At 48.1% G+C, this 27166-nt stretch overlaps 1 protein-coding gene across 31 annotated transcripts in view; it reads left to right on the forward strand.

Annotated features, from left to right (window-relative positions):
- The window catches only part of LRRFIP1 (LRR binding FLII interacting protein 1), a 161595-nt gene that overhangs the window by 103367 nt on the left and 31062 nt on the right, over positions 1 to 27166 (forward strand). For 8 of the 31 annotated variants that reach the window (XM_055586572.1, XM_055586547.1, XM_055586554.1 and 5 more), the window contains 7 exons: positions 2234 to 2272; positions 5910 to 5969; positions 8992 to 9054; positions 11792 to 11869; positions 13231 to 13275; positions 14430 to 14495; positions 19969 to 20058. The exons of 11 other annotated variants lie outside the window; for them this stretch is intronic. In XM_055586572.1, coding sequence (XP_055442547.1) covers positions 2234 to 2272; positions 5910 to 5969; positions 8992 to 9054; positions 11792 to 11869; positions 13231 to 13275; positions 14430 to 14495; positions 19969 to 20058 — 441 coding nt within the window. The remainder of the gene's footprint in view (positions 1 to 2233; positions 2273 to 5909; positions 5970 to 8991; positions 9055 to 11791; positions 11870 to 13230; positions 13276 to 14429; positions 14496 to 19968; positions 20059 to 27166) is intronic. 12 more of the 31 variants (XM_055586576.1, XM_055586550.1, XM_055586549.1 and 9 more) reach the window with 10 other exon arrangements.

Here is a 27166-nt window from a genome sequence, read left to right on the forward strand (position 1 = left end):
GGCTGTATGGAGCAGAAGGCTCGCTTTTAATCACTGTGATGACTAAGTTATGATATCACTCCTAGCCTTCTTATATTCCCACTAAATGTGCATTTAATTCGGCTGTTTATAACAGAAAACTACAAAGGTGATAACAGTTCGCCTTTCTTATCCCCAAGTTCTGCATGATCCAACCAACCAGAGATTAAAAATAGTCAAGGAGAAAAATTTCCAGAGATTTGCGAAAAAGCAAAGCTTGAATTTGCCGCACTGGCAACTATTTACATAGCATTTGACATTGTATTTACAACTATTCACATAGCAAAGAGTCAGACATGACTTTGTGACTTTGCGTCTGAACGACAACAACATAGCATTTACATTGTGTTGGGTGTTGTAGGGAATCTAGAGATGATGAACGTATACAGGAGGGTGTGATGGGTTATATGCAAAAGCCAGGCAATTTTGAATTAGGAACTGGAGCATGTGCAGATGCTGGTGTCTGTGGGGGTCCTGGAACTGACCACCGCCCCCCGACAGATGCTGAAGGACGGCTGTATATTGTTGCTCTGGTGTTAGCAGTGGTCATTGTCCTTAAAGTGCCAAAAGCAGATACATGGTGACCTTGCCAGAAAGTTACAGTTTAAAAGTGAAGTCAAAGAGCTTCCTTTCTATTTGAAACTTTCTCCTTAGCCACCTACTTGTAAATTCCTCATCTGTCCTGTAACATGATTCATCCAAGAGGAAGTAAGATTCATGTAACGCAAACAGTATCAGCGTAGAACTCAGTTTATAGACTCTGTAGACAAGGGACAGAAATCACAGCTGTTGAGCAGACCCAGGAGGATATCAGGTCCTTAAAACCAAGTGAAGAGGACACTTTTTCAAGGAGGAGGAGGGTGAGCATGTGAGCACGGGACTGACATGACTGTTAGCCTCCACACCATGAGGAGGTCCACAAGGGAGCTTTTGATGGAAATAGAGCAAAACCTGATTATTTGGGGGCTCACATCTCTCTATCAAAACAGCGTTTTCCATCTTTGATACTCCTTGAACTTGTATTCAAGATTTTTTATGTACTTGAATTTTTCTGGGAAAATAATCAGTTCACTTTAAGATTCTCAGAGGGTTTCCTGGCCCCCTTAAAACTATTGTACTATTCGTTACTGTTTGGCTGTTTACAGCATTTATTTCATTTTTAAGGATTTTAACCAGAAATGAGCTAAGCTTTTGTGCTGGATACCTGTCTCTGCCAAGATATCAAGTGTGTTTGTTTTAGGATATAAAATTTTAGAGGACCTCCACAGTTAGGACGCTGAGTAAGAGAGGGGAGAAAGTGGAAAGTTGGTGGTGGGTGGTGTTTGTCGTTAGCTGTGGGGTATGTTCCCTGACGCTTTCCCATAATGCTCTTGATCTAAAGGAATAGCTTAAAGATTTTAAAGATAAAAAGCACAGACCTTGAGAACCTGGATCCTGGGAATAAGAGTGCAACCTTCTTATTTTTATCAACATAGAAAAAGCCCAGAGCAATTGAGGAGGCTGCTCAGGGCCAGGGCTTTGTGAGAGCATCACCCCTCAAGCCCCTCCAGGGCCCAGAAGCTCTGGTCTCTCCAGGTTGGTGGGCGAGCAAGGCTCCCCACTGCCCCCTGAGGGCGGCTCATCTCAGTCCATCTCTGGGTAGGACCAATTTCTGCTGTTTTACATATTTTAATATTTGAAAATCTTTATAGTTTGCAAAGTTCAAAAACCATATCTTTTATCTCCTGGCTTTCTCAAAACACAGGCCGTCTTCATTCCATTCACAGTGATGATAAGCCCTTAAAAATGGAAGAAAATTTTTTTCTAGTGTTTGTATGGACATCCTCAGAAAATCTGGATTTAGATATCATAAGTCTAAGTTTTCTCTATTTAAACATTGATAGTGATGCATCTATTGACGCTCTGTCTAATGTAAATGGCGGGCACTAGGTAGGGGAGGAAGCAGGATTGTTCAAACTTCTTCAGGTTCCATGAATTACAGCGACATCTGCCATGGAGGTTTTATTTAATGTTAATGGATTTTATGGTGGCTGCCATGCTATTGTAACTGCGTTTGTAAATACACATGAGATCCTAGAAGTCATGAAGAAAATTAATTTTAAGATTTTCGAGATTGCTTGCTTTGTTTTATGTTTCTGTTATATTGTGCTTAGCTTTTACCTGATTGTGGACAACTCTCTTCTGTTGTTTTTCTCTTCCATCCTTCCTCCGACAGTCACAGCCTGACTTGGAGTACGGGGGCCCCTACGCCTGGGTGAGATGTGCTCTGATCCGAATAGTGTGGCCTGGCAGATAATAACCTGTGGTGTGTCCACTAATATTGTGGGTGCTTATCTAAAAAGCCAAGTTCATCTTTGTGCGAAGAGACACACGTGCCCCCCTCCAGTCCTTTCCTGGAGACTGAGGCCAGAGGGCAGGTGTGCCCACAGCTGTGCTTCCCAGAGCCTCCTTGCAGCTCTGCCCCTCCTCCGGTGTCCAGAGTCCAGGTGTGGGCACTTGACGGTCTCCCTCACCAGGCAGCCTGTGAGCACCGCTGTTTGCCAGGCAGGCTCTGGGGTAACAGCCGTGGGCACCAGATGGAAGAGACGGGGTCTTCTTGCAGGAAACCCAAAATCAGATCAAGAATTCCCAAGCCTCTACATTTCCTGTAACAGATTAAATTTAAAGTCATTTTATCTAATGAAAAATTTATTATTTCCTAATCTGTATCCTTTCAAATTAAATGTCCCAGATGGCTCTTTGGCCAGAGAGTGCTCTTTGAGAAAGACCCCAGATCCAGTAAGAAAACAAAGCCTTTAAATTCAGCATTTCCCTTCTGACATCTGTCTAGAAGAGTTTCTGCAGCTTATGCTTTCTGTAAACCTATACATTTAAATTACACTCCAAGGTAGAAAAATGTAATCTCACCAGCATTAATCACACTCAGCATTAAAGTGACTCAGCACTGAAATTATATTGGATTATACACTTCTCTGCTTGAAGGATTTTTTTCCCAAAAGGGTTTTGTGCTTCATTCATCCCATTGTGCTGAAAAATTATTTAGCAAACTACCATTTATAAATTACATGTTTACCCTTAAGGTGATAACAGGGCACAGCACAGCTCATCTGCACAGACATTTGTCCCCAGAGCCTCCCCGTGGAGCGGCTCTTCTCCACTTCAAAAACAACTGAGTGCATCGAGTGCCCTTCAGAGCTTTTATTTTGCCTTTCGTTATTTGTTTCCCATCTCTGATGCCCTTGAAGGTGCTCTGTCTTCTGACTTAGTAGAAACAGATGGTCAAGCATCGGCCTGGAATGCAGGCAACCCTGGTTCAATCCTTAGGTTGGGAAGACCCCCTGGAGAAGGGACTGGCTACCCATTCCAATATTCTTTGCCTGGGAAATCCCATGGACAGAGGAGCCTGGCGGGCTACCGTCCATGGGATCACAAAGGGTCAGACATGAATAACCAACTAAACACACATATACATTAATTAAAAAAAAAACTATTTAATAACAGTTGCCTTTTGCATGGTCATGTGTGGAATGGCTTGGTGCTTTGACAGCACTGCATGTTATTAGATGACTAACTAGAAGTTGCCATTAGACACATTGGTTTTGATGGGGCATCTGTTTTTGTATCTTGCTCGTCCTTTTCCAGAAAAATGCAGGTTGGTAAATGTCTCTTTACTCTGTTCTCTCTTAAGAGCAGTGCTTCCCAATGTTACTGTACGAAAGATTGACCCGAACTTAAGATGCATATTCCCAGGCCTCTGGGGATTCCAATGTCTAAGGGGCGACCAGGATGCAGGGGGTCTGTGCAGTGAAGAGAGCTGAAAAAAATTTCTGTAGAGCAAAGCTAGGTGAACATATGCCTCCTGTGGACTTTTTGTTCTAATGTCGTGACAGTTAATTTTCAACTCGCCTTATTATCCTCTTATGCCACTAAAAATGGTTCCACCGACCTGAATTCAACACAGAAAAACTACCCAAGAGGAGAAAGGTGGTGCGTTCGCTAAGAAGGTCAGAGAGATTCGCTCTAGAGATGTTGTCAGTGAGATCTCTGTGTGGAGGATATGTTGTAGGAATACATTCTCTGCGGCAGAATTTCATTACAACAGAGAAGTGTGGATATTCATTCCACAAAGCTTTCCAAAGAAGGGTTTTTCCGCATTTTCATGGAAGGCCAGAGAAGACAGGGAGAACTGAAGGAGTGCCTTTGCCCTCTCAGCCCCCACCTGGCTCTGCTTCATGCTGCAGGCTAGACTGGAGAGAGAGAAGAGGAAAGGAAAAATTCACCTAAAGCAGTATGTATGTTACAAGCAATAATGGACAGCCAGAGGGTTTATATATGCAGTATGTTTTCTTCCTTATTTATTAGCAAAGTAAAAGTCACCTAAAATTGATTGATGCTAGCCTTCGATATTATATTAATTTTTTCCCAGAAACTAGTTTCTAAACAGATATCAAAGGAATAAGATTGAGATCTGAAATGTAAAGTCCTTGACATTTAAGATTATTTCAAATAATCTCATCAGGCAAGAGAAAAAAAGGAGGCTGAATAAAATGTCTGCCAACCTCCAAAGATTTTTTATTATCAAATTTATTTCAGAAATGTTTTAATGTACTCATAGTTTTAAATTTTACTTTTGAAGGATTTCTACATACTCCTTCTCATTCGGAAACCTCATATTGACTTGCTTTTGAGTTGTAACACAAGTAAATACGTAGTTTTAAAGTCAAGATTTCCTGACCCTGGCTTTATAATATCTGGAAATCCGTGTATTTATTGTTCGTCAACATCACAGCTGCAGAGTATGTCTGCCTGCCCCCACCCTTCCAACAAGGAGACATATCCTGGTCCTTCCTGTGTGCTGGGGACTTCCCCATCTGGTCAGCACATCCCTCACAGTCAGCCCTGATCTAATCACTCGTTTTAATCAAATTTAATCCCCACAAGGGCCTTGTAAAGTATTTATGACTCCGCACGTTTTCACAGCCACAGCGGTGGAAATTCCAGTGGATGAAGTAACTTGCTTTAGGCCACATGACGGAGCTTCTGCTTGGAGTCTGGACTCACGTGTGACCCCGGGCATGTCCTTCCACTTTTAACCGCTGCGCCTCCTTTTTCTGACTCGAGAGCTGGCTGTGTCCCTGACGCCTGACAGTTCTCAACCTGAAGCAGCAGAAATTTCCTTATAGGTGAATGAGAGCAGGTGTAGAAGCCCAAGCAAACTTTGACAAGGACTTGGGAGGAAAAGGGAGACAGACACACTCTTAATCATTCTCTCTTTTTTTTCCTGGAGAACAAATTATGAAATACGTCCTCAGATTTCACTTTGAAAAAGTAGGAAAACTGGATGAATGAAAGCCTAATATTATAGATTAGATTTTCCATGATGAACGTTTGCATTTAATTACGAATTGAGTAGACCGCTCTCTTTGAATCTTCTGAACACAGCTTCATAATGAGCCGTAGTTTTAAGCGTGTCATGCCGAACCAAGAGCTGAAAACTAGTTGACTCAGATGGAGGCATTAGCCTGCTTGGCTGGCATTCAGGCTTCTCGAAGGCTGGGATTCCCGCAGTACCACCACAAAACTGGAACGCAAGTGCGACTCACTCCACGAAGACGTGGCATTGCTTCCCATCCCTGAGTGAGTGCCTTGTAGTCTCCAGGGATACTAAGAGGACAGCTTTGACCCCCGGACAGGGCTGGCTTCTCCTGGGCTGCAGCTCAGAAGCATGGAGCCAGTGGGGCGCCTGCTGGGAAACGTGCTCTGCTGGGCGTGTCCATCCGCTCCACTCCAAAAGCTCAGTCTGTACCTGGCTAATTCTTCTTTGCCAATCTGTCCCTGTCTCTTCATTTGTGTACTGATGTCAGCTTCTCTCCTTTTCTTCCTTGAAACAGACAAATGGGTATGATGGAGACTTATATGGATCACAGTCCCTGAGTAGAAGATCTGGCAGGGTTCGTATAGTAAATGTGCATGATGCAAAACTCAAACAGGTTGCTGCAAAGCCTTTTTTTAAAAGTCTGCTAAATTTAGGCTTCTTTGGTTCTTTTCTGTGTTATATAGTCCTCTTTTGTGTGTGCGCATGACAGAATGAAAGCTAATGTTTTTCAACTGGTTAATGGTCTTTGTTTTCTAACATTCTAAATGGTAGTTTAAGAGATCAATATTGAAATGGATCTCTTAGGTACTAAAAGGTTGAATTAAATATTAGCTCTCTCTTTATTTTATTGCCCTGGGTATATGTGTATGATGTGCATATGACTATATCCAGCTCTCAAATACACTTAAATTCGACATTTTCACAGTTCTCCACATTGATCCTTTGTAATTTCAAAGACACATGTACTAGAGCCTGTGTTTTGCTAAACACTGCTGCTTGCAGTGCTCACAGCTCTGGGCTGGGAAGCGGGACAGAAGCAGAGAAGGGCTGTTCATGAGGGGAGAGGCCTTGGGATTGGTCAAGGAGGCCATTGGGAATTCAGGTGCTTGAACTGGGCACATTTGAATTTAGTTTTCCTGATCTGCTGCACATCTCTTATACATTAAATTATCTAAAATCTTCCTGTTCTTCTTGACTTCATTTATTTTCTTGTTCAGTTCAGTTCAGTCACACAGTCGTGTCCAACTCTTTGTGACCCCATGGACCACAGCACGCTAGGCCTCCCTGTCCATCACCAACTCCCAGAGTTGACTCAAACTCATGTGCATTGAGTCAGTGATGCCATCCAACCATCTCATCCTCTGTCGTCCCCTTCTCCCCCCGCCTTCAATCTTTCCCAGCATCAGGGTCTTTTCGAATGAGTCAGCTCTTCGCATCAGGTGGCCAAAGTATTGGAGTTTCAGCTTCAACATCAGTCCTTCCAATGAACACTCAGGACTGTCTCCTTTAGGATGGACTGGTTGGATCTGCTTGCGTCCAAGGGACTTTTGGGGCTTCCCAGGTGGCACTAGTGGTAAAGAACCCGCCTGCCAATGCAGGAGACCTAAGAGAGTCCGGTTCAATCCCTGGGTCAGGAAGACCCCCTGGAGGAGGGCGTGGCAACGCACTTCAGTATTCTTGCCTGGAGAATCCTATATACAGAGGAGCCTGGTGGGCTACGGTCCATAGGGTCACAAAGAGTTGGACACGAAAAAGTGAATTAACAGCAATAAATTTTACTAGTTGTGTAAAATAGTATTTTTAAAATTTATCTTAGTTATATTTTATTAAGAAATATTATATGTACTTTTAAAAATATTTTAAGGTTCCAAAGGAGAAACGCAACACTCTCTTAGCTTTCTGAAACTAGCCGATCAGGTTTTACTGCCTTATCCCTATAAGGATTGCATCCACTTCTGTTTCATCTAGTTTTTCTCATTCCGAGCTAAAAGATCCTCCCACTTTAAAGGCCCTGTCTTCCCCTTTATGTTGCTTTTTGCACTGACAGCTTTTGGACTTTCTCGAGCTCTGTTTTCCTTTTCGGTAATAATACAGCACTCAGGAGACAGAAGCAGGTTGCAGCCATTCTGTTCTCGTGGGATGTTGACAACTTTGCTTTGTGTGCTCAGCATCCCTACAGGCTGTCTACTGCTGACATCACAGGACAGGGACGCTGATGGCCCCCGACTGCTTGTCGGGGTTAAATTGACTAGTTAGTAACTTACCACCCTAGATGCGTTATTCCATGATGTTGGTCACAAAGATTCATAGTTTAGAGTTGGAAGTTACTTTAGAAGTTCCTTAGTGCAACTTCTACCCAATATTACATTCTTGTCTAGAACGTCCCAAACATGTAGCTGGCAGCATGTTTCGACTGTACAGCTGGCGTCAAGCTCTGTGCGTATTATCCACTTATTTAACCTTCATTTCTATATCGAAACAATAAAACTGTGCCTTGTGCTTTCATGATCAAGATTGAGTAATGCCTCTAGAAATTAAATAGAAAAGAACTTGACTATCAAAGTGTTCACTGCAGAGCAAAATTGAATATAAAATCGATTTAATAAATAATCAGGAAATAGAATGCCCCGAGTACCAAATAGCCTGGTGTGAAGTGTGAAGAACATCTAAAGCGGCACCCTGGGCTTCCCAGGTGGCACTAATGGTAAAGAACCCACCTGCCATGCAGGAGATGTAAGAGACCTGGGTTCAATCCCTGGGTCAGGAAGATCCCCTGGAGGAGGGCACGGCAACCCACTCCGGTATTCTTGCCTGGAGAATCCCATGGACAGAGGAGCCTGGCGGGCAACAGTCTGTGGGGTCACCAGGAGTCTGACATGCCCGAAGCAACCAAGCCTGCATGCATTGTAACGGCCACACACACCACCTCCCCAGCCACAATCTTGGTGGGATCTTCTCTTTATAAAGTGTGTGTTGAGACCCCACAGGGCGACGGCAGGGCCCAGCCTTCTGTGGATGGTTCTCAGCTGCAAGAGGGTGCCGCTTCCCTCAGGCTCCACTCGCCTCCCTCCAAAGCCTCCCTGGAGCTTTAGAGCTGAGCTGTAGCCCTCGGACATGCTGAGATGAGCAAAGGGTGAAAACTGTGCAATAAGTGGAATTTCAGTTACTGACAAAGAGGTGTATTGGGTTGGCCAAAAAGTTCGTACCGTCTGGCAGAAAAACCCAAGTGAACTTTCTGGCCAACCCAGTAACACGGGAAGTCTAGACTAAGAGGTTATAGACAGTCCACCATGAGATTTAGTTAGTAGTTACAAATAATAATAAACAGGTACACTGAAATATAAAAAGTGAAACCCTAATGATAATAATTAAATCACATGACGTCACTGAGACATAAACACTGGAATGTAAAACAAAGCTTAGGCCCCTAAAGGTGTCTGCTGTCACGGAGCACGTGAGTTCTCTCGCTGCCCGTCAGTCCGGGAATACTAACACTGGTCTGGCTGTGTGATCGCATAGTCGCCTGTTAACCGAGACTGGTGCTTTGCAGGAGTGAGAAAGGGCCCATCACTTACACTGTCTTCTTTGCCGCTCAGAATTCCAGCTACGGCGGTGACGGCCGATTCTCCACTCTGTCATCATCCAGAGAGGACACCTTGGTTGGTTTCCCCTTAAATCTTTCCCGTCCTCGCTGCAGAAACTGTAGGTTTTGTAGCATGCGCTCTTGTATGTGTAAACTCAGCTCTCTTTCTCTTTTAATGTCTGTTCCAAGAAGTTTCATTCGGATAACTGTTAAGGTCCATTTAGGAGCAGCAATTAACATGATAGATTTAATTCAGATTTACCCCCACTATCTTGCCTTTGATTTCAGATTCGAATGTTGGAATACACATTGTGATGTCGGTCAAGGTACAGTGAAAGAAAATAGGTGGATATTTAGTAGTTAGAATTAATCAAAGGGGAAAGGAAGAAGAAGCCTTGAAATTCTTTCCTTGAGGGTTCTTGAAAGCAGACTGACCTTGCAGGGTAAATGCACACATGGAGTAATTTTACAGGAACAGACTAGACTTGAAATGAAAATCCAATCCAAATGTCTACACAGGAGCATTCCTTCCCATACTTTAAGGACACAATCAACCTTGATAGGCACATATTTCTCAAGTATTGAAGAGCCCTAATGAGTAAGGCTCGTTTATCCTAGGTAAGGCTTGTGTTCACTCTGCAAACATTAGGGGACTAGTTTAAGTGGGGCAGTCACAGTGCCAAGCAGGCGAGTTAGGTCCTCTGGAAGCATTTACTTCTAGCACAGAGGACAGACTCCTGTATGCGATACACTGGAGCAGAAACTAATATTGCCAGGAAGTGTTATAACACAAGGATGTCAACTGACTCTTAAAGAATACATGGGGAGGGGAAATAAATAGAAACTAACTTGGAAGAGCCGCAGCATTCTAACCATGGTCCTCACCCTGTCCTCAGCCCCCTCCCACTTTCTGCTCCTGCTGTGAGGGAGGCAGGGGCTCCAGCTCCTCCATCACCCCATCAGCTTGCCCACTTCCCAGTCCCCCACTCCTGCCCCCCAGCCCCCTCTAATGATGAATATCCATCCTTTCCTTCCCTGAGGAGGTGAATTCCGACTGAGTACAGGATCAGCTGTCAATACCCAAGGACTGGTGGGGTTTGACACCATGAATTTTTTGTGTATTGGGGGCATTTCTTAACTCATTGGGAGATTTTGCTGCCAAAAAGAGCACTTTGTCATTCAGAAAACTTAACTTTCTCCACACTTTCCAAGCTTAAATACTTTCTGTAAAATTGAAGACAATGAGAGAAATCTAATACTCGGATGTGATTTAGTCATCAAAGTTCAGCATATATCTGACTCCTTGAAACTCAGTTGAAATAACCCACATCCAAAGTGTTAAGGTCGAAAGTAGAGCTGTCCAAAAGTAAATTAATTAAATAAAAGGTTTACTCATATAAGGGGCTTCCCTGGCGGCTCAGATGGTAAAGAATCTGCCTGCCATGGGGGAGACCCGGGTTCAAACTCTGGGTCGGGAAGATCTTCTAGAGAAGGAAATGGAAACCCACTCCAGTATGCTTGCCTAGAGAATTTCATGGACAAAGGAGCCTGGTGGGTTAAAGTCCATGAGATCACAAAGAGTCGGACACAACTGAGTGACTAACATACTTACTCATATAAAAAGTAGAGCTGGCCCGTTCAAAACCCAAAACATCAGAACTTCCTGAAGGCCATGTGTCCCCCCCATGCAGCTGCCTGAGATCACATTTTACTCAGCACCCTCGGAGGCTTGCTGGTAATTCCTGTGCTCCGCAGCACGCTGGCCGGTTTGATCTGATTTCACTCTAACAATGGAAGGAATCATGTGGTGCGCAGTTCTGTCTTCAGTCCTGTAGTACTGTCTTCCCTTCTGAAGACCCTTTCTTGCCTTAGACTTGCCGGAAGCAAGCCCTGGACATGGCCGTGCAATGTCAGGTGGAGGCCTTGGGCTCTTTCTGTGACCCAGAGGGGCTGACAGGGTGGCTTCCACGAAGGGCATTCTCTCAACCTCTGGAACAGGTTTTCAGATTCATGTTAAATGTTAGAAACTTTCTACCTGCCCATCCCAGGATTCCACTCGCTTGTCCTTCAGGTCATTCTAGGGTAGTTTCTTCAAGGCACACAGATGACAGGCTCCAGTTATGGGATCCTCAAGGCCCAGTGGAATATCCTAGGGACCATCAGTCTGTTTCAACAGCATCACTTCATCCCCTTCAAGCACTGCCCTGGGTTTGTACCATCAGGAGAATACTGCTGACGTGGGGATCAGAAACCGCTGGCACCCTTGTCAAGGATCTTTCCTTTTGGATAGAACGCTTTGGATAGAAACTATTCATCTATCTAGTAATATTCCCCAGAAATGTTGTATAGACTGCTGGCCTCAGAACTGTACCACTGAGTCAGTCATGTCTTCTGTGAGTGCTGAGCACGTGTAGCATGTCCATACCTAACCAAGGACTCCAAGCTGCAGATCGTCTCCAACTGGCTGCATAGAACGGAGATTACTGTCTCTGTAAACTCCTGATTTTGAGTTTTTCCCACCAAATGTTAGAGTTTGCATTAAAAAGACCTTCAGAGCCGCTAGGGCCTAGCTGTCGGCTCAGAGTGATGAGCTCTGCCTTTGCCTGTGCATAGACTCTGAAGTCCTGACTTGGTCCCATGGCACAGCTCTGTCACCTCACTGAACTGTCTCTGTGTTCTCCCCTCTCTCTCGCTTGCACATCCTTTCCTGATTTTGTTGCGGAAGCCGGTTTTGTGTGCCTTGATGATGCCTTTGAGATGGAATGAAGCTGTAAGCTTTTTCCCCACCTCCAGCCCGTTTTCTCTGATTCCAGGGACTTTCCTGCTCAGACCTCGGGCTTCGCCGTCGTGGCCTGGCTCCCAAACCCCTGTCTGCCCAGAATGGAAACCGGGTCTGTTCTGCTTTTTACCTCACTCTTCCCTCTTCTCCCTTCTGTTGACTTTAATTCTGAGTGAATGGACACGGACGCTTCAACCTCTTCGTGTGACATCCGAGGAGCCGAGCTGAGTAGTGTGTTTCCACTGGCCTAACTGCTGAAGACTTTTCTCAAACCATTTAAAACATTATCAAAAATAATTTAAGACCTTACTTTTTTTTTTAAAGAAGCTTAGGAAAAAGGAGGATCTACTAAATGTATATTTTCAAGAGCTCTAGTCCAAAAAATTGGTCTCTTGGGTCTCTCCTCCTTTTCCAGCAATTGTTCCCCATTTAGGGTTTCCTTTGTTTTTTTTAAAAAAAAACATTTTTCTCTTGTAAATGTGTCCAGGAAGCAATTTGGAAGGTTTCTGTGCATAATCGGACTCCTCCGTCCCGGATAGTGGGGAGAGCGGCCTTATTTCTCTGGCTGGCTCCCGGCCGTGTTTCCTGTTTGTACAAGGCTGGCCGAGATGCTCGGCATTTTCAGCCCCAGGTACAGGAGGCCGGTGCTCTGAGAGGAAGTCGGAGTCAGGGCCCTAGGAATGGATCACGTCACGGAGGTTGAGCTGCCCTGTCCTCGCATCGCCGTGTTCCCTGAGTGATTGCTCCCCAGTCCTGCACATCCCCTAACCCACCGCTGGCCCCGAGCCTCGGGCTCTCCTGGTCCTTTCTGCCTGCAAACGGGTCAGCATGCTCTTCTGAGCCGAGGCTCAAGCCACACCAGCACACCGCCTTGTGTGTACCCCGCGGACTTTGTCTCTGCTGCGGGTGTGGGCTCCCCTGTGACAAGGACGTGCCCCCACCCCAACCCCGGAGCAGCTGAGAGCTTCCCAGCTCCTTCTGTATCTTGGAGACCGTCATTCGGATCCTCCAACACAAAGAAGCAGGTTCCTCCCGCCACACCGCTCCTCCTCCGGGGACGTCTGTGTATCAAACGCCCCGACGTGCTTTCTTCCCCTGGGACTTTGAGTTGCGGGGTTGGGGCTCTTGTGGGTGCCGTTGACCTTGTCACCATTCTGTCTCCTTCCCTGACCCTTTCTTCCAGGAATGCCTGAAAAGAAGTGACGAAAAAATAGCCATAGTTTCAAAGGTTCTGAGGGAAGTTTACTATTTTTAAAGCCAGAAATTCTCTCCTATTTATTTTCCTTGTAAATGTGGATTTCCCTCTGTCAGATTTACTGAAAGCAGGGTACCTCCTGGGACTCTCTTCCTTCTGACGGTTGTACAGTCACTTGGCTGTGATGATCACTGGAAACATCATGACGACCTTGTCACTATTATCTGTTGCTGTTTTTTCAAGGGTTTAAAAACCTGCCATTTGCTTTCATCCTCCAGCCCTCCTACCTGTACAGCGCTGCCCGGCCGGCGGGGAGTAACCTGGTGCGTGTTTCCCCCACCCTGGCCCTTTTGCCGCCCCCTTGGCCTCTCCCAGACCCCACCCAGTCCCGCTTAAGCGCCCCCGCCCCCCCAACTCCGCACCCTCACCGCGCATGCACACCCCACCCGTGCCGAGCGCCTGCTCTGAGTGCCTCAGACTGACCTGTTTGCCTCCCTTCCGAGGGTGACTCACTCCTTTACTCGGAGCTTACACTCAGAGCTTTACACGGAGCCCCCACTGTCCAGATCTGGAATTTATTTCTCTTGACAGGTGGCAATAGCTGGGGAAGACACGTGTCTGCATAGGATGGTTAGGCATGAAAAAATCATTGGCAACGTTTACTTAATCAGTGGGCAAAAACAAAGCTCTTTATTCCTTTGGTAGCCTTAACAGATATGAATCCATTATTCTGCATTACTTAGGGAAATTTGCAGTTTTAAATACAAGGTGTTAATACTCTGCAGGAAACTTAAGCATTCAAAGTAGCTATATTCTTCTTATTAATAACTTTCTGAATCACCATCCGATTGCACATTTATGAATTAGATATATAACTGACCCAGCAAACCCACTGTGTCTTCCAGGGAAAATGGGGGAAATTAAAGTTCCATTTATCCTATTGTAAACTCCTGTTTGCCTTCAGTGATTAATTACATAGGATTTTCAAGTTGATGAAATGTTCTGTCCTTTAGTTAGCACTTCTTAAAGAATGATAAAATGTTGAGCTCTAATCACCATGCTGTTATTATTCCAAAGTCATTTCATATTGGAGTAACTTTCTAAGGGTCAAGTATGAGGATGCCTTGACAAAATTCAGCATATTTGAACTATCTGCTCATTTTAAGTCTGTATTAACAACTTTTTACTTAGCAAGGAATATTTTTCAGAATCCGATTTAAAGGATCTATTGGAAATTCTATTGCATACCGGTTGACAGCACCTGAAACTCCCCTCTCCCAGATACCCGCATGACCCTGTTTTGCTGCACCGTGTTTGCCTGTGGAGGCGGTTTTGAGCCTTTGCTGCACCTCTGCCATCGTGATGTTTTCAGGAGTTGTTCCCAGCACATGTCACTCTTCTCTAGCTTACGCTTCAGTGTCTCCCGGGTGCCGATGGAGAGGAGGCACCCTGTCCTGACAGTGTGTTTCCGTCACAGGCGTCTGTGTCCGACGAGAGCAGTCTCGGTGGGGCTCGGCGGGGCAGCGCCTGCGGTTCTCAGGCTGTAAGGCACTTTCTGTGTTTCCCGAGCTTTCTGCTGCATGACCCGGGGGTGACTCACTGCACAGCTCCAGTCCTGGGAGATCACTAACCAGAATTGTAGGGAGGAAGCACTGTCTCATCCCAGTTTTCCATGCTAGTGAGGGTCATGGATAACATGAGTCACGTAGCCTTTAGTGGTTGGTTTCACATCCTCAGTCAGTCGGTTCAGTCGCTCAGTCACGTCCGACTCTTGGTGACCCCACCCCATGGACTGTAGCACACCAGGCTTCCCTGTCCATCACCAACTCCTGGCGTCCTCACTCATCAATTTATGTTAATGTCCTCATTCATCAATGTGTGTTGACGTCAAGGGGAGAAAGACTGACCTTCATTGAGTTGCATCCGCTCTTTCCCTGCAACAAAGCTGGAGTGATCTTACAATAATAAAAAATGGCAAAAGGGAATTCAGCAGGCCACAAAATATTCTCACCTCTCGATAGTCAAGGAAGATGAACAAATTTAAGGACTCGGAATATTACACATATGGAATCTCCTTATTTTCTTGTCCTTTCACCTCTTCAAAGGGTTTGAAGTGATGGGCTTTCTTGATAAAGGTGCGGAGAGTGGAGTGGAGTCACTCAGTCGTGTCCGACTCTTTGCGACCCCATGGACTGTAGCCTACCAGGCTCCTCTGTCCGTGGGATTTTCCAGGGGATCTTCCCAACCCAGGGATCAAACCCGGGTCTCCCACATTGTAGACAGATGCTTTACCATCTGAGCCACCAGCTTAAAGGTGGAGTAGTTGTATAAGAAATACTTGTTGCATGGAAAAGATGAGTGAATGAGTGAAGGATAAAGGTAGACAAAATGGAAAAATGAGACCAGTCCATGGAAGTGAGGAAGCTGGTGGCCTGTCCTGAGACCGGTTGAAACTGAGCATGAGCCCCAGCTCAGCCCTGCCCAGGGACAAAAGTTTTTGCCTCCCAGGTCTCCTCCACAAATCCTGGAAAGATGCATTCAAGCCTCACGTGAAATATGATGGCATAGGAAATACTTGAAAGTGCTCTTATAATTTTGCTTTGGGAAATAATTGACTACTTAATTAGGGGCTTCCCTGGTGGCTCAGACGGTAAAGAATCTGCCTGCAAAGCAGGAGACTCAGGTTCGATCCCTGGGTTGGAAAGATCCCCAGGAGAAAGAAATGGTAACCCATTCCAGTATTCTTGCCTGGAGAATTCCATGGACAGAGGAGCCTCACAGGCTACAGTCCATGGGATCACAAAGAGTTCAACACAACTGAGCGACTAACACTTTCACTACTTAATTGATTGGCTAAACAATCCAACTTTATAATTTATTATATTTCTCCAATCATCATGAATATTCAGGAATTCCTGTGAAGAAAGCCAGCATAACTTACAGTTTTCTTCAGAATGTAATTTTTATAAATATTAAATCTAATAGAGATAGTATGGGTTTTTAAAATTTTTTATCAGAGTATAGAAATCCCATGGACAGAGGAGCCTGGTGGGCTACAGTCCATGGGGCGGGGCTGGGGGGGCGGGTCACAAAAGAGTCGGACATGACTTAGCAACTAAACACCAGCAACATAGTTGATTTACAATGTTGGGATAGTTTCAGGGGTATAGCAAAAGGAATCTAACACACACACACACACACATTTGTACACTCTTTTTTTGATTCTTTTCCCATACAGTTTGTTACAGAGTTTTGAGTAGAGTTCCCTGTGCTCTACAGTAGGTCCTTATCAGTTTTCTGTTTTATATTTAGTAGTGTGTGTGTGTCAGTCCCATGCAGCATGAGTTTTTGCTGACATCTAATTAAACACTTGCTTTGAACACTTTTATACTGCATAAAATTTTGAGGCAGTGGAGCACACTATACTAAGTCTTTCCCCCAGTTCTTAAATATTTTTGTAGGCCCTTAAAAAGCTCACAAACTATACATGCTGGATAAAATAGCTCTGGCCTATCTGACAGATAAAATGCAACTAAATGCTTTTCTTTCATCCGTAAGAGACAGCATCCTAACTCTTTAAGAGAAGGAAACTTCTGAAACACCAAAGCAGAACTCCTACTGTCTGGCGGGATGTTCGTCTCATAGATTCTCTTTGATGTTACTTCTGTAGTGGACTTTCCCCGTAGCTGATTCCTGGCCTTCAGAGTGCAGCGATCAGCATTGCCGATTGCTTTTGTGTACGGCAGTTCTTTCATGCTTTCAGCCTCCTGGAGGAACCAAGGGATGGCTTTAGGGAGTTAAGGAGGTGAAAGATCTGGTCCTGGCAGCAGAAAGCCTAAAATAGGGCTCCTGTGGCTGGTATCACGCCAGGCAGAAGAAATAGAATAAAAGAACGTTTTCCCGCACCTAACACTGCATTCCTACGCAGAAGGAGCACAGCACGTGTTTGCTAGATTAAATGGGACAAATTGAACCCTGGGACACAATCCCTCAGGAGAGAGTTCTGTGCCGGCCCGCTTCAGGCCAGCGGGCTGAGCAGGAGGGAAGGTCCACTGGCCTCTTGTTCTCTGCCAGCTGCGCTCACAGAGTCCCAATAGCCCTCCAGGGAGGTACGGAGTTCCCCACGCCCAGGAATGCAGTTTCCCAGCTTCTCCCTCCACATAGGAGCTGTGGCTGCTGATAAATACGCGTACAGAGATCTGAGGACACTGCGCCTCTGGGGTCCCTTCTGTCTGACCCGTGGTGCTCTGACCTCAGAGTCCAGGCTGACCCCAAGCCCACATAAGCCAGCCCTGAGCCCCCTTTGAAAGACATGTCCCAATCTTCCTTCTCCCAGAAAGTTTGCCTCAGACACAGGATGTGTTTACAGCTAAAAGACTTACTACGTGCGTAAGTCGCTTCAGTCATGTCCAACTCTTTGCAACCCTATGGACCATAGTCTGCCCAGCTCCTCTGTCCATGGGATTCTCCAGGCAAGAATTCTGGAACGGGTTGCCATGCCCTCCTCCAGGGCATCTTCCCGAACCAGAGATTGAATTCACACCTCTTGTGTCTCCTGCACTGGCAGGCAGGTTCTTCACCACTGGCGCCAACTGGGAAACCCCACCTATTCATAAATGACGTATCACAGTTACAGTTAAATGATTCTTTTTTTAATGACTAGTTCTTAACAGTAGAACAGTTTTTTATATTTTAATTGGAGGCTAATTACTTTATAATATCGTAGTGGCTTTTGCCACACATTGACATGAATCAGCCCTGGGTGTACATCTGTTCCCCATGTTGAACGCCCCCGCCACCTCCCTCCCCATCCCATCCCTTGAAACCTTTCTATTTTGTACCTTCCTTAGCATTCGTAAGCTGCTTGTATGTTGTGGGGAGGACTCCTGGCCCTGTATGACACGACCTGCTAAGTTGTTCTGACCCTCGGTCATCACCACCATGCCACCCGGTCCAGGAGCCATGCGAATTGTTTTATCAGGAGGAGACAGCAGGGGAAATCCCAGCTTGCGTTCTCTGCGTCGTCCTCCCCACCCGCGTGGTCAGTAGCCCTACGTGATGCCACCGGTGACACGCCACCCAACTTTCCTAAGGTCTCCCAGCTGACTAGACATGGACCCTGGACTCAGAACTTTCTGCCTTACGCCACCCGCGGTTAACCACATTGACTCCAAAGCACGGGTGGCCCCAAAGGTGCCACATGGGCCACATGACAGACTCTCAGCCTGATTCTTTTCCTCACCAAGTCAGGTCAGAGGATTTGAGAGCAGTTTTTGACTCAGGAATTGGGGAAACTTGGGTCAGAAAGAAGCCTTTTTAACAATAATCCGCCACATCTCTGCACCATAAACCGGGATGTGAATGGCGTGGAATATAGTAGGATTTGTCTACAGGAGAAAGTTTTCCTCACTTTTACATCAGCGAAACCCAAAAGGCAAAATACTGCTTTACAGTGCTGATGTCGAGTGTTTTTCTTTATTTTGAACAAATTTTCTTTATTTTGAAGAAAGCTGAGGCGTGAGGCTAGTGACATTGGTGAATTTCCTGTACGTGCCGTGTGTGGCACTGATTCTTACACGCGGTGCACGTGCAGCCGTGTTGGGTCTGTGCGTCTGAGAAAGCATCTTTCACCTACATGTAAATATACCTGAAGTGTTTATGCAGCCGAGGGTGAGTCCAGGCAGAACCAGTCTGGGGAACTCACTCGTCTCGATCAAGGCTATTTACAGTCTAACGTTGAAGTGGTTCGTTCAGCAAGTATTTCTCAAGTGCCTCCTGCATGCCAGGCCTCCTCTGGTGGCCAGGGATTCAGCAGGTAACAAAATACACACAGACTCTGCCCTCGAGAATTCCACGCTGATGGAAAACAGGCAGAGTGAGCAATGGTATTTGCGATAAGGATCAGGAGAAGCCCCGAAGCTATGGCTCCTCCTAACCTGCAGTTAGCATGATGCCTGCGGGTCTCAGAGTGGGGGTGGGGTGGGGGGCAGGGAGGGGACAGTCAGCGGAGGCCTCTCGGACCACTGCTCAGCCTGCTGATGCCCTGGGTCCTAAACAGTGTTCAAATCCTGCCTCTCCTCCCACCCACCCCCTACCCTGCCTTGTTTAAGAGGCAGGTAAGATCTTGTTGTAGGGCTAGAACAAATGTGAATACAGATCAAAGTTAAGAGGGCAGAGCCTCCAGATAAATGATTTGCGGGTGTTTTCCTATACCAGAAGAGAGAAAGTTTAGGGAAGATGGATACGTGGTAATGGATACAGGCTTCCCTGATCTCAGTGGTCAAGAATTCGCCTGCAATGCAGGAGGCGCAGGAGACTCGAGTTTGATCCCTGGGCCAGGAAGATCCGCTGGAGAAGGAAATGGCAACCTACTCCAGTCTTCTTGCCTGGAAAATCCCATGGTCAGAGCAGCTTGGCGGGCTACAGTCCATGGGGTCCCAAAGAATCAGACACCACTGAGCAACTAAACAGCAGCAACATAGATACACACACAGGCAACCAGATAGAAGGTCCTGAGGCACTTGAACAAGCCACGGCTGATTTTGTATTGGCCCTGGGTCTTGTTTTGTATCCACTCGCAGAGATAGTAGAGAAGCAGACTTCTCCGTTGCCCAAAGCCAGGCCTCTGTCCCCGCCTTTCCTGTTCCCCTGCCGGGAGGCAGCTTATAGTCCCGGTCCCCCACCAGCCTCTTCCATGTCATCCAGGGTTCTCTGCACAGAAACCGGACGTCCCCCCAACCCCCGGCCAAGCAGGTGCTGTGTGTGACCCGCACCCGACCGAGCGGGAGCCCCACGTTCCTTGATAGGATGATTAAGTTGTGTGTTCTGAGTGGCCGCGGGTTGGGAGCTGGGACAACATTGCCTTCTTGCAGGGGGCCACCACTGGCCGCACTAACCTCTCCTTCCTCCTTGAGCTGCACCCGCTGGCCTCGCCGCTAACCGGGGCGTCTGTCATGTGGCCCCCCTCCTCCTCGCTGACCTGTTCCTCTGTTTCTGTCTCTGCGTCCCACGGCCAGCTGGGTGGGCAGGCTTCGGAGCTCAGCAGCCACTTCAAGTCCAGCTCCCGCGCCTCCTCCAGAGCCAGCTCTGCGCGGGCCAGCCCAGTGGTGAGTGGGTCTCTCTCTCTCCCTGGCCCCTGTCCCCTCCCTTCCTTCCCTGCCTCCTGCCCTCAGACCCTGATCCTCTGACCCCCAAGAAGACCCCCCACCCCAGCCTCCAGACACCTGAACCCGGGAGCAAGCTGGAAGGCGTTCCATGATTTAGTCCAGGTCTCAGTTTAAAACATAGGATTGGGGAAGACGCTTCCAAATTTAGAAAAGGATGGTTCAGTGAGATCGGAATTACCCTGCTCAGGCTTCTGAAGGACCGTCTCGGAAGCCTGTGACAGGCCTTCCTGGGAAGGGGAGCTTTGTGTGGTGGGGAAGAAAGGCAGCCGTGTGCATGTATGTGTTGTTTTTTATGATTTAAAAATGGGAAGGATTCACTCTTTTATTTTTTTGTATTTGTCCCAGTTAACTTTTTTTTTAACTTCTATTAGAGTATAGTTGATTTACGATGTGGTGTCCGTTTCTGCTGCGCAGCAAAGTGAACCAGTTATGCATATACATATATCTGTTCTTTGTTAGATTTTTTCCCATACAGTTCATTACACAGTGTTGAGTGGAGTTCCCTGTGCTCTACAGGAGGTCCTTATTAGTTATCTGTTTCATAGGTAGTGGTGTGTATATGCCAATCCCAAACTCGCAGTTCATCCCTCTGCCCAGCTTTCCCTGCTAGTAACCAAAGGTTTGTATTCCACATCTGTGAGTCTGCTTCTGCTTTGTACATAAGTTTGTTTGTACCACTTTTTTAGATTGGAGGATTCACCTTTAACCTCTGTTTGGAACGTTGTCCATTCTTGGACCTGACAGTTTTTAGGGTGGATTGAGTGCCACGCACCCCCGCCCTGCTCCGTCCCCCTCGACACCCTGGGCCTCTGCTCAGAGCCTGGGAGACCGACCTCAGAGCTACTCTGCTGTCCGTCACTGCGCACGAGGTGACCCCAGGGCCCCTCAGAGAACAGGGGCTCTGCCAGCTAGTCCCCCGTCACTCAAGTCTCGTTGTTGTGTATGTCTCCCCCGGTCTTGGGAATTTTAGACAGCGTCACTGCATCTGATGGTTTGTAGGAGGCAACTGTGTTGTTCTTTTGACCACAGGCGATTGGCAGGCCAGTTTTGTCCAGGGGACATGTAGGGTGGGGGCTGACACGGTGACCAGGGGAAGGGCGTTCAGTGGGCAGGGGCCGGGGCTGCCACACCGAGGGCCAGGGCCCCTCCCGACAGACCCTGGGTGGAAGATGCGCAGATTGGCAAAGCTGGTCTCTTTCCTCACCCCTGCATCCTAGAGGAGCTTGACTGAGGCTCTTAACACTCAAAAACCCTGCTGTTAGCTGTCTAAAGTTTAGGAAGTCTTCCTGGTCATCAAGAACAGACGTGGGGGTGAGTCACCTCCTTGCCCAGGTGCGCCTGTGGGCGTTGCTGCTTTGTTTTTTAAACTAGATGCCACCTTTGAAAGCCAGGAGGTTTCTCACCTTGTGCAGCTTATCTGCAGCTCCTGGGCGAGCAGGCAAGGGATCGCTTTTGCAGACAGAGCCCATGTTGCTGAGTTGGGGACCTCCATACCCCCACGCCTGCCTGGCTCTGCCTGCTGACAAGGCCAAGGCCAGAGGCATCCCTCACTGGGCTATACGGGTACTTTCCTGATAGGAATGCTCGCTCCACCATTTGCATATCGAGGGTGCAGAAGCAGAAGGCAGATAAGGAAGCTGAGTGTTAGAACAGAAGAGCCTGTTTCTCTGTGGAAATGAAGGCCGCCCCCTCTGTGAGCCCCCCGCCCCCCAGCAGTGAGGCCGCCCCCTCTGTGAGCCCCCATCCCCCCAGCAGTGAGGGGAATAGAAGCCATGTCCTGATCATACTGAGGTGGGGCAGAGGGAACATGGGGTGACGGACACCCCACAAAGCCCCCTGCTTACTCCTGCACCCAGGACCCGTCAGGCCAGGACAGGAAAACTTTGAGCTGCTCAGTGCACGTGAGTACAATGGTCAGACCTGGAGGGTCACTTCTCCTGATGTGACAGACGTGAGCGAAGGGCAGTGTTTGTGAACTCAGGACTCCACAGGCAGCAGCCGGCATCTGCGAGGGCCAGCCCGCCTCCACCTTTGGGCCCACAGTCACGTTTCAGACACACACAGTCCGGAAACCTTCGACCTGGCAGGAGTCGCGTTTTGCACGATGACTCTAATGTGGAGACACTCATCGTCAGGTGTAATACTCTCTTGTGCTCACCTTTTGGGAAAAATGAAAGTTCACGGTTGTCAGAAGAGGCTGAGGTCTGACTCTGCACCAGTGTCCTGCCCAGCACGGCTCAGGGGGGCAGGCAGCTGTGAACAGTGCTGGTCTGACCACTTTGGGTTTATTCGGGCTTCAGGATGAAGCCACAGAGTAGCAGCTCAGTCAAGCTCCCCAGACCGAAGACCGACAATGAAAGTCGCTCAGTCGTGTCCAACTCTTTGTGATCCCGTGGACTACACAGTCCATGGAATTCTCCAGGCCAGAACACTGGAGTGGGTAGCCTTTCCCTTCTCCGGGGGATCTTCCCAATCCAGAGATCGAACCCAGTTCTCCGGCACAGCAGGCTGATTCTTTTCCAGCTGAGCCACCAGGGAATCCCAAGAATACTGGAGTGGGTAGCCTTTCCCTTCTCCAGGGGAGCTTCCCCAACCAGGAATTGAACCCAGGTCTCCTGCGTTGCAGGCGGATTCTTTACCAACTGAGCTATCGGGGAAGCCCCAAGAGATGGAAACCAGAAACAAGTTCCTCTGTCATCTGCTTCCTAAACCTGAGAACAGTTTACTCAGAATGTGGGTTTAGTGGACGCAAGAGAGGTGAGCGTTCACCTGGCCGGTGCCCCTGGGGCCTGATACCGAGAGTTGGATGTCTCTTTGTAACTGGGAGGCTGGCCATGCCTGCCCCACCGCCTCTTGGTCCCTTGAGAGCCCTGGGTTTGCAAGACTCCCAGGGACTTGACTGAGCTGAACCTTGAGTTCACTGCACACAGGTCATTAGTCCAGTCTCCGCTCTCCCTTGAGTCATCTGCTCACTTATAAAGGTCACTGACTCAGGTTGGCACAGTCAGTGAGCAAAGGCCAGCATCTGGGCCCTCACGGTGCGGGGGGACCTCAGAGCTGAGGATGCCTCTGTATGAGCCCTCAGGCGGCAGAGACACTCTGGCTGTGCGGGGCGGCCCCCAGGGCATGTGGTTACAGTTGCTCTTGGCCATGGGAAGGCCAGAACACGGGCAGCACCCTTGGCCTCTGCAGAGAGTCCGTAGGATGCAGTTGAGCTAGCCCTTGGCTCTGTGCTTCCAGAGCTCAGTCTCTTCCTTGGAATTGGCTTGTTTCTATTTTCTGAGTTCTGGGCGGTCCCAGCACTGGAAAGGGGTGGGTGTTTGTATTTTGGGCTTGCGAGACTGGCAGAGTCTAATTGGGTGTACTTGGCCGTGTTGACTGGAAAGAGGCCAGGAAACTTGTGCTCAGACTTCTCTGGCACTCCTGCCTGGGAGGGAGGAGCTTCAGGGGCAGGCAGGGCCCCAGGGAGAGGACCCTAGGGGTGACCGACTGTCCCCACCTGGCCTCTCAGAGGGATGCAGGGCAGGAAGGGAGGAGGGACTCCAAGAACCCAGGCTAAAGTTCACAGCTCTCATTCCTGGCTGGGGACACCTGGCCAGGCATACATGCCTGAGCTCCACCTGGAAAGACAGGTAATTGATAATGCTTGAAACATAAAAACAAGAAGAGATCTGAGTTGATAACCTGCTTCTCCCGGGGTGAATTTTGCAGGGGTGAGAGTGTTGTCCACCATGGCTCATGGGGAATGTCCCCAGCTGTGATCCAGCAGGAATATGGTCCCAGAAGCATGGCATGAGCCAGGGCAGGGGACAGGAAGGAAGCATGAGCCATGCAGGGGCGGCTCTAAGTGCGGGCGGCAGGCTGGTGGCCTGGGGGGTGGGCGAGAGGAGCACCATCCAAAGCAACAGTAACCAGAATGAGGGAGGCGACAGCTTGTCCCACTTTGAGAAAACAGAGGTGCCTACGCATCCCAAGGGTGCCCCAGCCGCCGGTCCTCCAGCCTCAGGGGGAGCAGAGAGGACCCCCACCCCGTCTCGGGAGGGCACACGCTCCTGGACCTCATGCTCACCGTCACATTCTGTAGGCCAGCTGTGTTTCCTTCTCCGACAAGCCCAGAGTCTTCCTCTTGAGGAAGTTGGGATCTGTTCATTCAGCTGTGTTTATTGAATGTTCCAGGCACAGGGCTGCAGGGGAAGGACAAACACCTGTCCCCGGCAGGGACTCACAGGCCGGGAAGGCAGACCTCAGCGAGTGGGCGAGATGCAGGATAGAACTCAGAGCACAGGCTCCGAGGTTGGGGTGGGCGGGGGGAGAGGGTGCTTCTGGAGAGCTGGACTCAGCAGGACTGGGTGACCCAGCCTGGAGGGGCCAGTACAGCCGTGTCCCCCACGCCTCAGGGCCTCGTGTGGACCCAGTGGAGCTGCCAGGGCTCTGAAGCATCCTCGGGGTGTCCTGCGCACAGCCCAGCTTCACGGGCTGCTGTGCTCACAGAGAAGCGTGAGTGGTGAACAGGAACCTCGGCCCCCTATGAGCCAGGAAAACAAAAGCCTGTAGTGACTCATGTTCAAGTCTTGTAAAGAGGTGAGGGCAGGAACCGGGTGGAAAAAACAGGTCTTGAATTATGAATACAATAGTTGAAGGACGAGTCATCCGGATGAGGTCAATATTATTGGCTTGAAAACCAGAAGTCTCCAGTCTAATGGTAGGCTCCACTGCTGTTTACGTTTGAGGGGTGTTTTCTGAGCGGTGTTCACTGCTGTCCACTGGTTTCTCGAGAGGGAACCTGTGGTGACCTGCTTCTGTCTGTGGTCCCGTTTCCTGCCTGGGGGATGGACACCATGAGGAGAAGTTCCTTTGTCCCCAAACCGTTGACTCGTGTTGCCCTGCGCCTACATACTGGGCCCTGTCTCCAGGAAGGTGGGCAAGTCAGGTGGTGATATGCCAAACCTGGAATTTAAAACCTCACCAGACATGATACTTAAGTGAGCCTACGTAGTAAGCTCACTTAGACACCGTTTTAGAAGTTTGGAATTAATAAAATATTTAATGTGCTACTTTAAGCTTTTGTTTTTGAAAGGAAAAAGTGAAAGCGTTAGTCACTCAGTCATGTCCACCTCTTTGAGACCCTATGAACTGTAGCTTGCTGGGCTCCTCTGTCCGTGGGACTCTCCAGACAAGAACACTGGAGTGGGTAGACATTCCCTTCTGCAGGGGATCTTCCCAACTCAGGGATGGAAGCCAGGTCTCCTGCGTTACAGGCAGGTTCTTTACTGTCTGAGCTGCCAGCGAAGGGAGAGTTGACATAATTTAAAATGTCAAAGAAATTTTTCCAAAGTGATCATCTCCCAAAGATTTTTTTTAAATTGTTATTGAAATGCTGTTGCTTTACAATGTTGTATGAGTTTCTGCTGTACAGCATAGTGAATCAGCTATGACTATAGCTCCTTTTTTGGGGGTGGATTTCCTTCGTGTTTAGGTCACAGCACTGAGTAGAGTTCTCTGTTCTCTACAATAGGTTCTCATCAGTTCACAGAGTAGTGTTCAGTTCAGTTCAGTCGCTCAGTCATGTCTGACTCTTTGCGACCCCATGAACTGCAGCACGCCAGGCCTCCCTGTCCATCAACCAACTCCTGGTGTCTACCCAAACCCATGTCCATCGAGTCAGTGATGCCATCCAGCCATCTCATCCTCTGTCGTCCCCTTCTCCTCCTGCCTTCAGTCTTTCCCAGCATCAGGGTCTTTTCCATTGAGTCAGCTCTTCGCATCAGGTGGCCAAAGTATTGGAGTTTCAGCTTCAACATCAGTCCTTCCAATGAACACCCAGGAGTGATCTCCTTTAGAATGGACTGGTTGGATCTCCTTGCAGTCCAAGGGACTCTTCAAGAGTCTTCTCCAACAGCACGGTTCAAAGGCATCAATTATTCAGTGCTCAGCTTTCTTCACAGTCCAACTCTCACATCCATACATGACCACAGGAAAAACCATAGCCTTGACTAGACGAACCTTTGTTGGCAAAGTAATGTCTCTGCTTTTGAATATGCTATCTAGGTTGGTCATAACTTTCCTTCCAAGGAGCAAGGGTCTTTTAATTTTATGGCTGCAGTCACCATCTGCAGTGATTTTGAAACCCCAAAAATAAGGTCTTTCACTGTTTCCACTGTTTCCCCACCTATTTCCCATGAAGCGATGGGGCATAGTAGTGTGTGTGAGTGTATGTATGTCAGTCTCAGTCTCCCAATTCTTCCCAACCCCCTTTCCTTCCTTGGTGTCCATATGTTTGTTCTCTCCCATAGATTTTAAAAGATGCCCTTGTGTACACTCTATTGTGATTTGCATATTTCAAAAGCCTGTCCTGTGACGTTTTCACGTCCACCTAAGGTGTTTAGTATTGCTCAGTAAATGAGAATAAGAGAGTTAATAGGCTGCAAGACCCGTGGTGCCGCCACCCTGTCTGGGACGAGGAGGTGAAGCCCGCAGAGCCCCGTGGCTCGTCCCGGGTCCCGTGCGGCCACGGCTGCAGCACGCTGGGGTGTGTGTTGCCCACAACATCCTCTGGGTCACTTTGTGCAGCAGCCACGACGGTATTTGAAAGCCCTCCATCTGTTTATTCTGTTTCTTTGTATATTACTTTCAGAGATAAAGTGCTGTGCTTTATGTCAACTTAAACTCACTCTTGGGGTTCCTTGCTTGGCTGTTCCTTTCCTAGGGGTGGTCAGAGGTGCCCTGCCCCACCCTGGCTCCCTGGGCACGTCCTCCTCCACGCGACACAGGCTGCCACCTGGTGGCAACTCGAGGGGCTGCAGTGGCAGCACACTAGGTCAGTGGCCTGTGACCCCATGGACTGCAGCCCCGCAGGCCTCCCTGTCCTTCACCATCTCCCGGAGCTGGCTCAAACTCATGGCCATTGAGTCAGTGATGCCATCCAACCATCTCCTCCTCTGTCACCCCCTTCTCCCCCTGCCTTCAATCTTTCCCAGCATCAGGGTGTTTTCTAATGAATTGGCTCTTCATATCAGGTGGCCAAAGTACTGGAGCTTCAGCTTCAGCA

This window comes from Bubalus kerabau, chromosome 6 (assembly GCF_029407905.1).
Source record: "Bubalus kerabau isolate K-KA32 ecotype Philippines breed swamp buffalo chromosome 6, PCC_UOA_SB_1v2, whole genome shotgun sequence".
In the NCBI taxonomy this organism is placed as follows: Eukaryota; Metazoa; Chordata; class Mammalia; order Artiodactyla; family Bovidae; genus Bubalus; species Bubalus kerabau.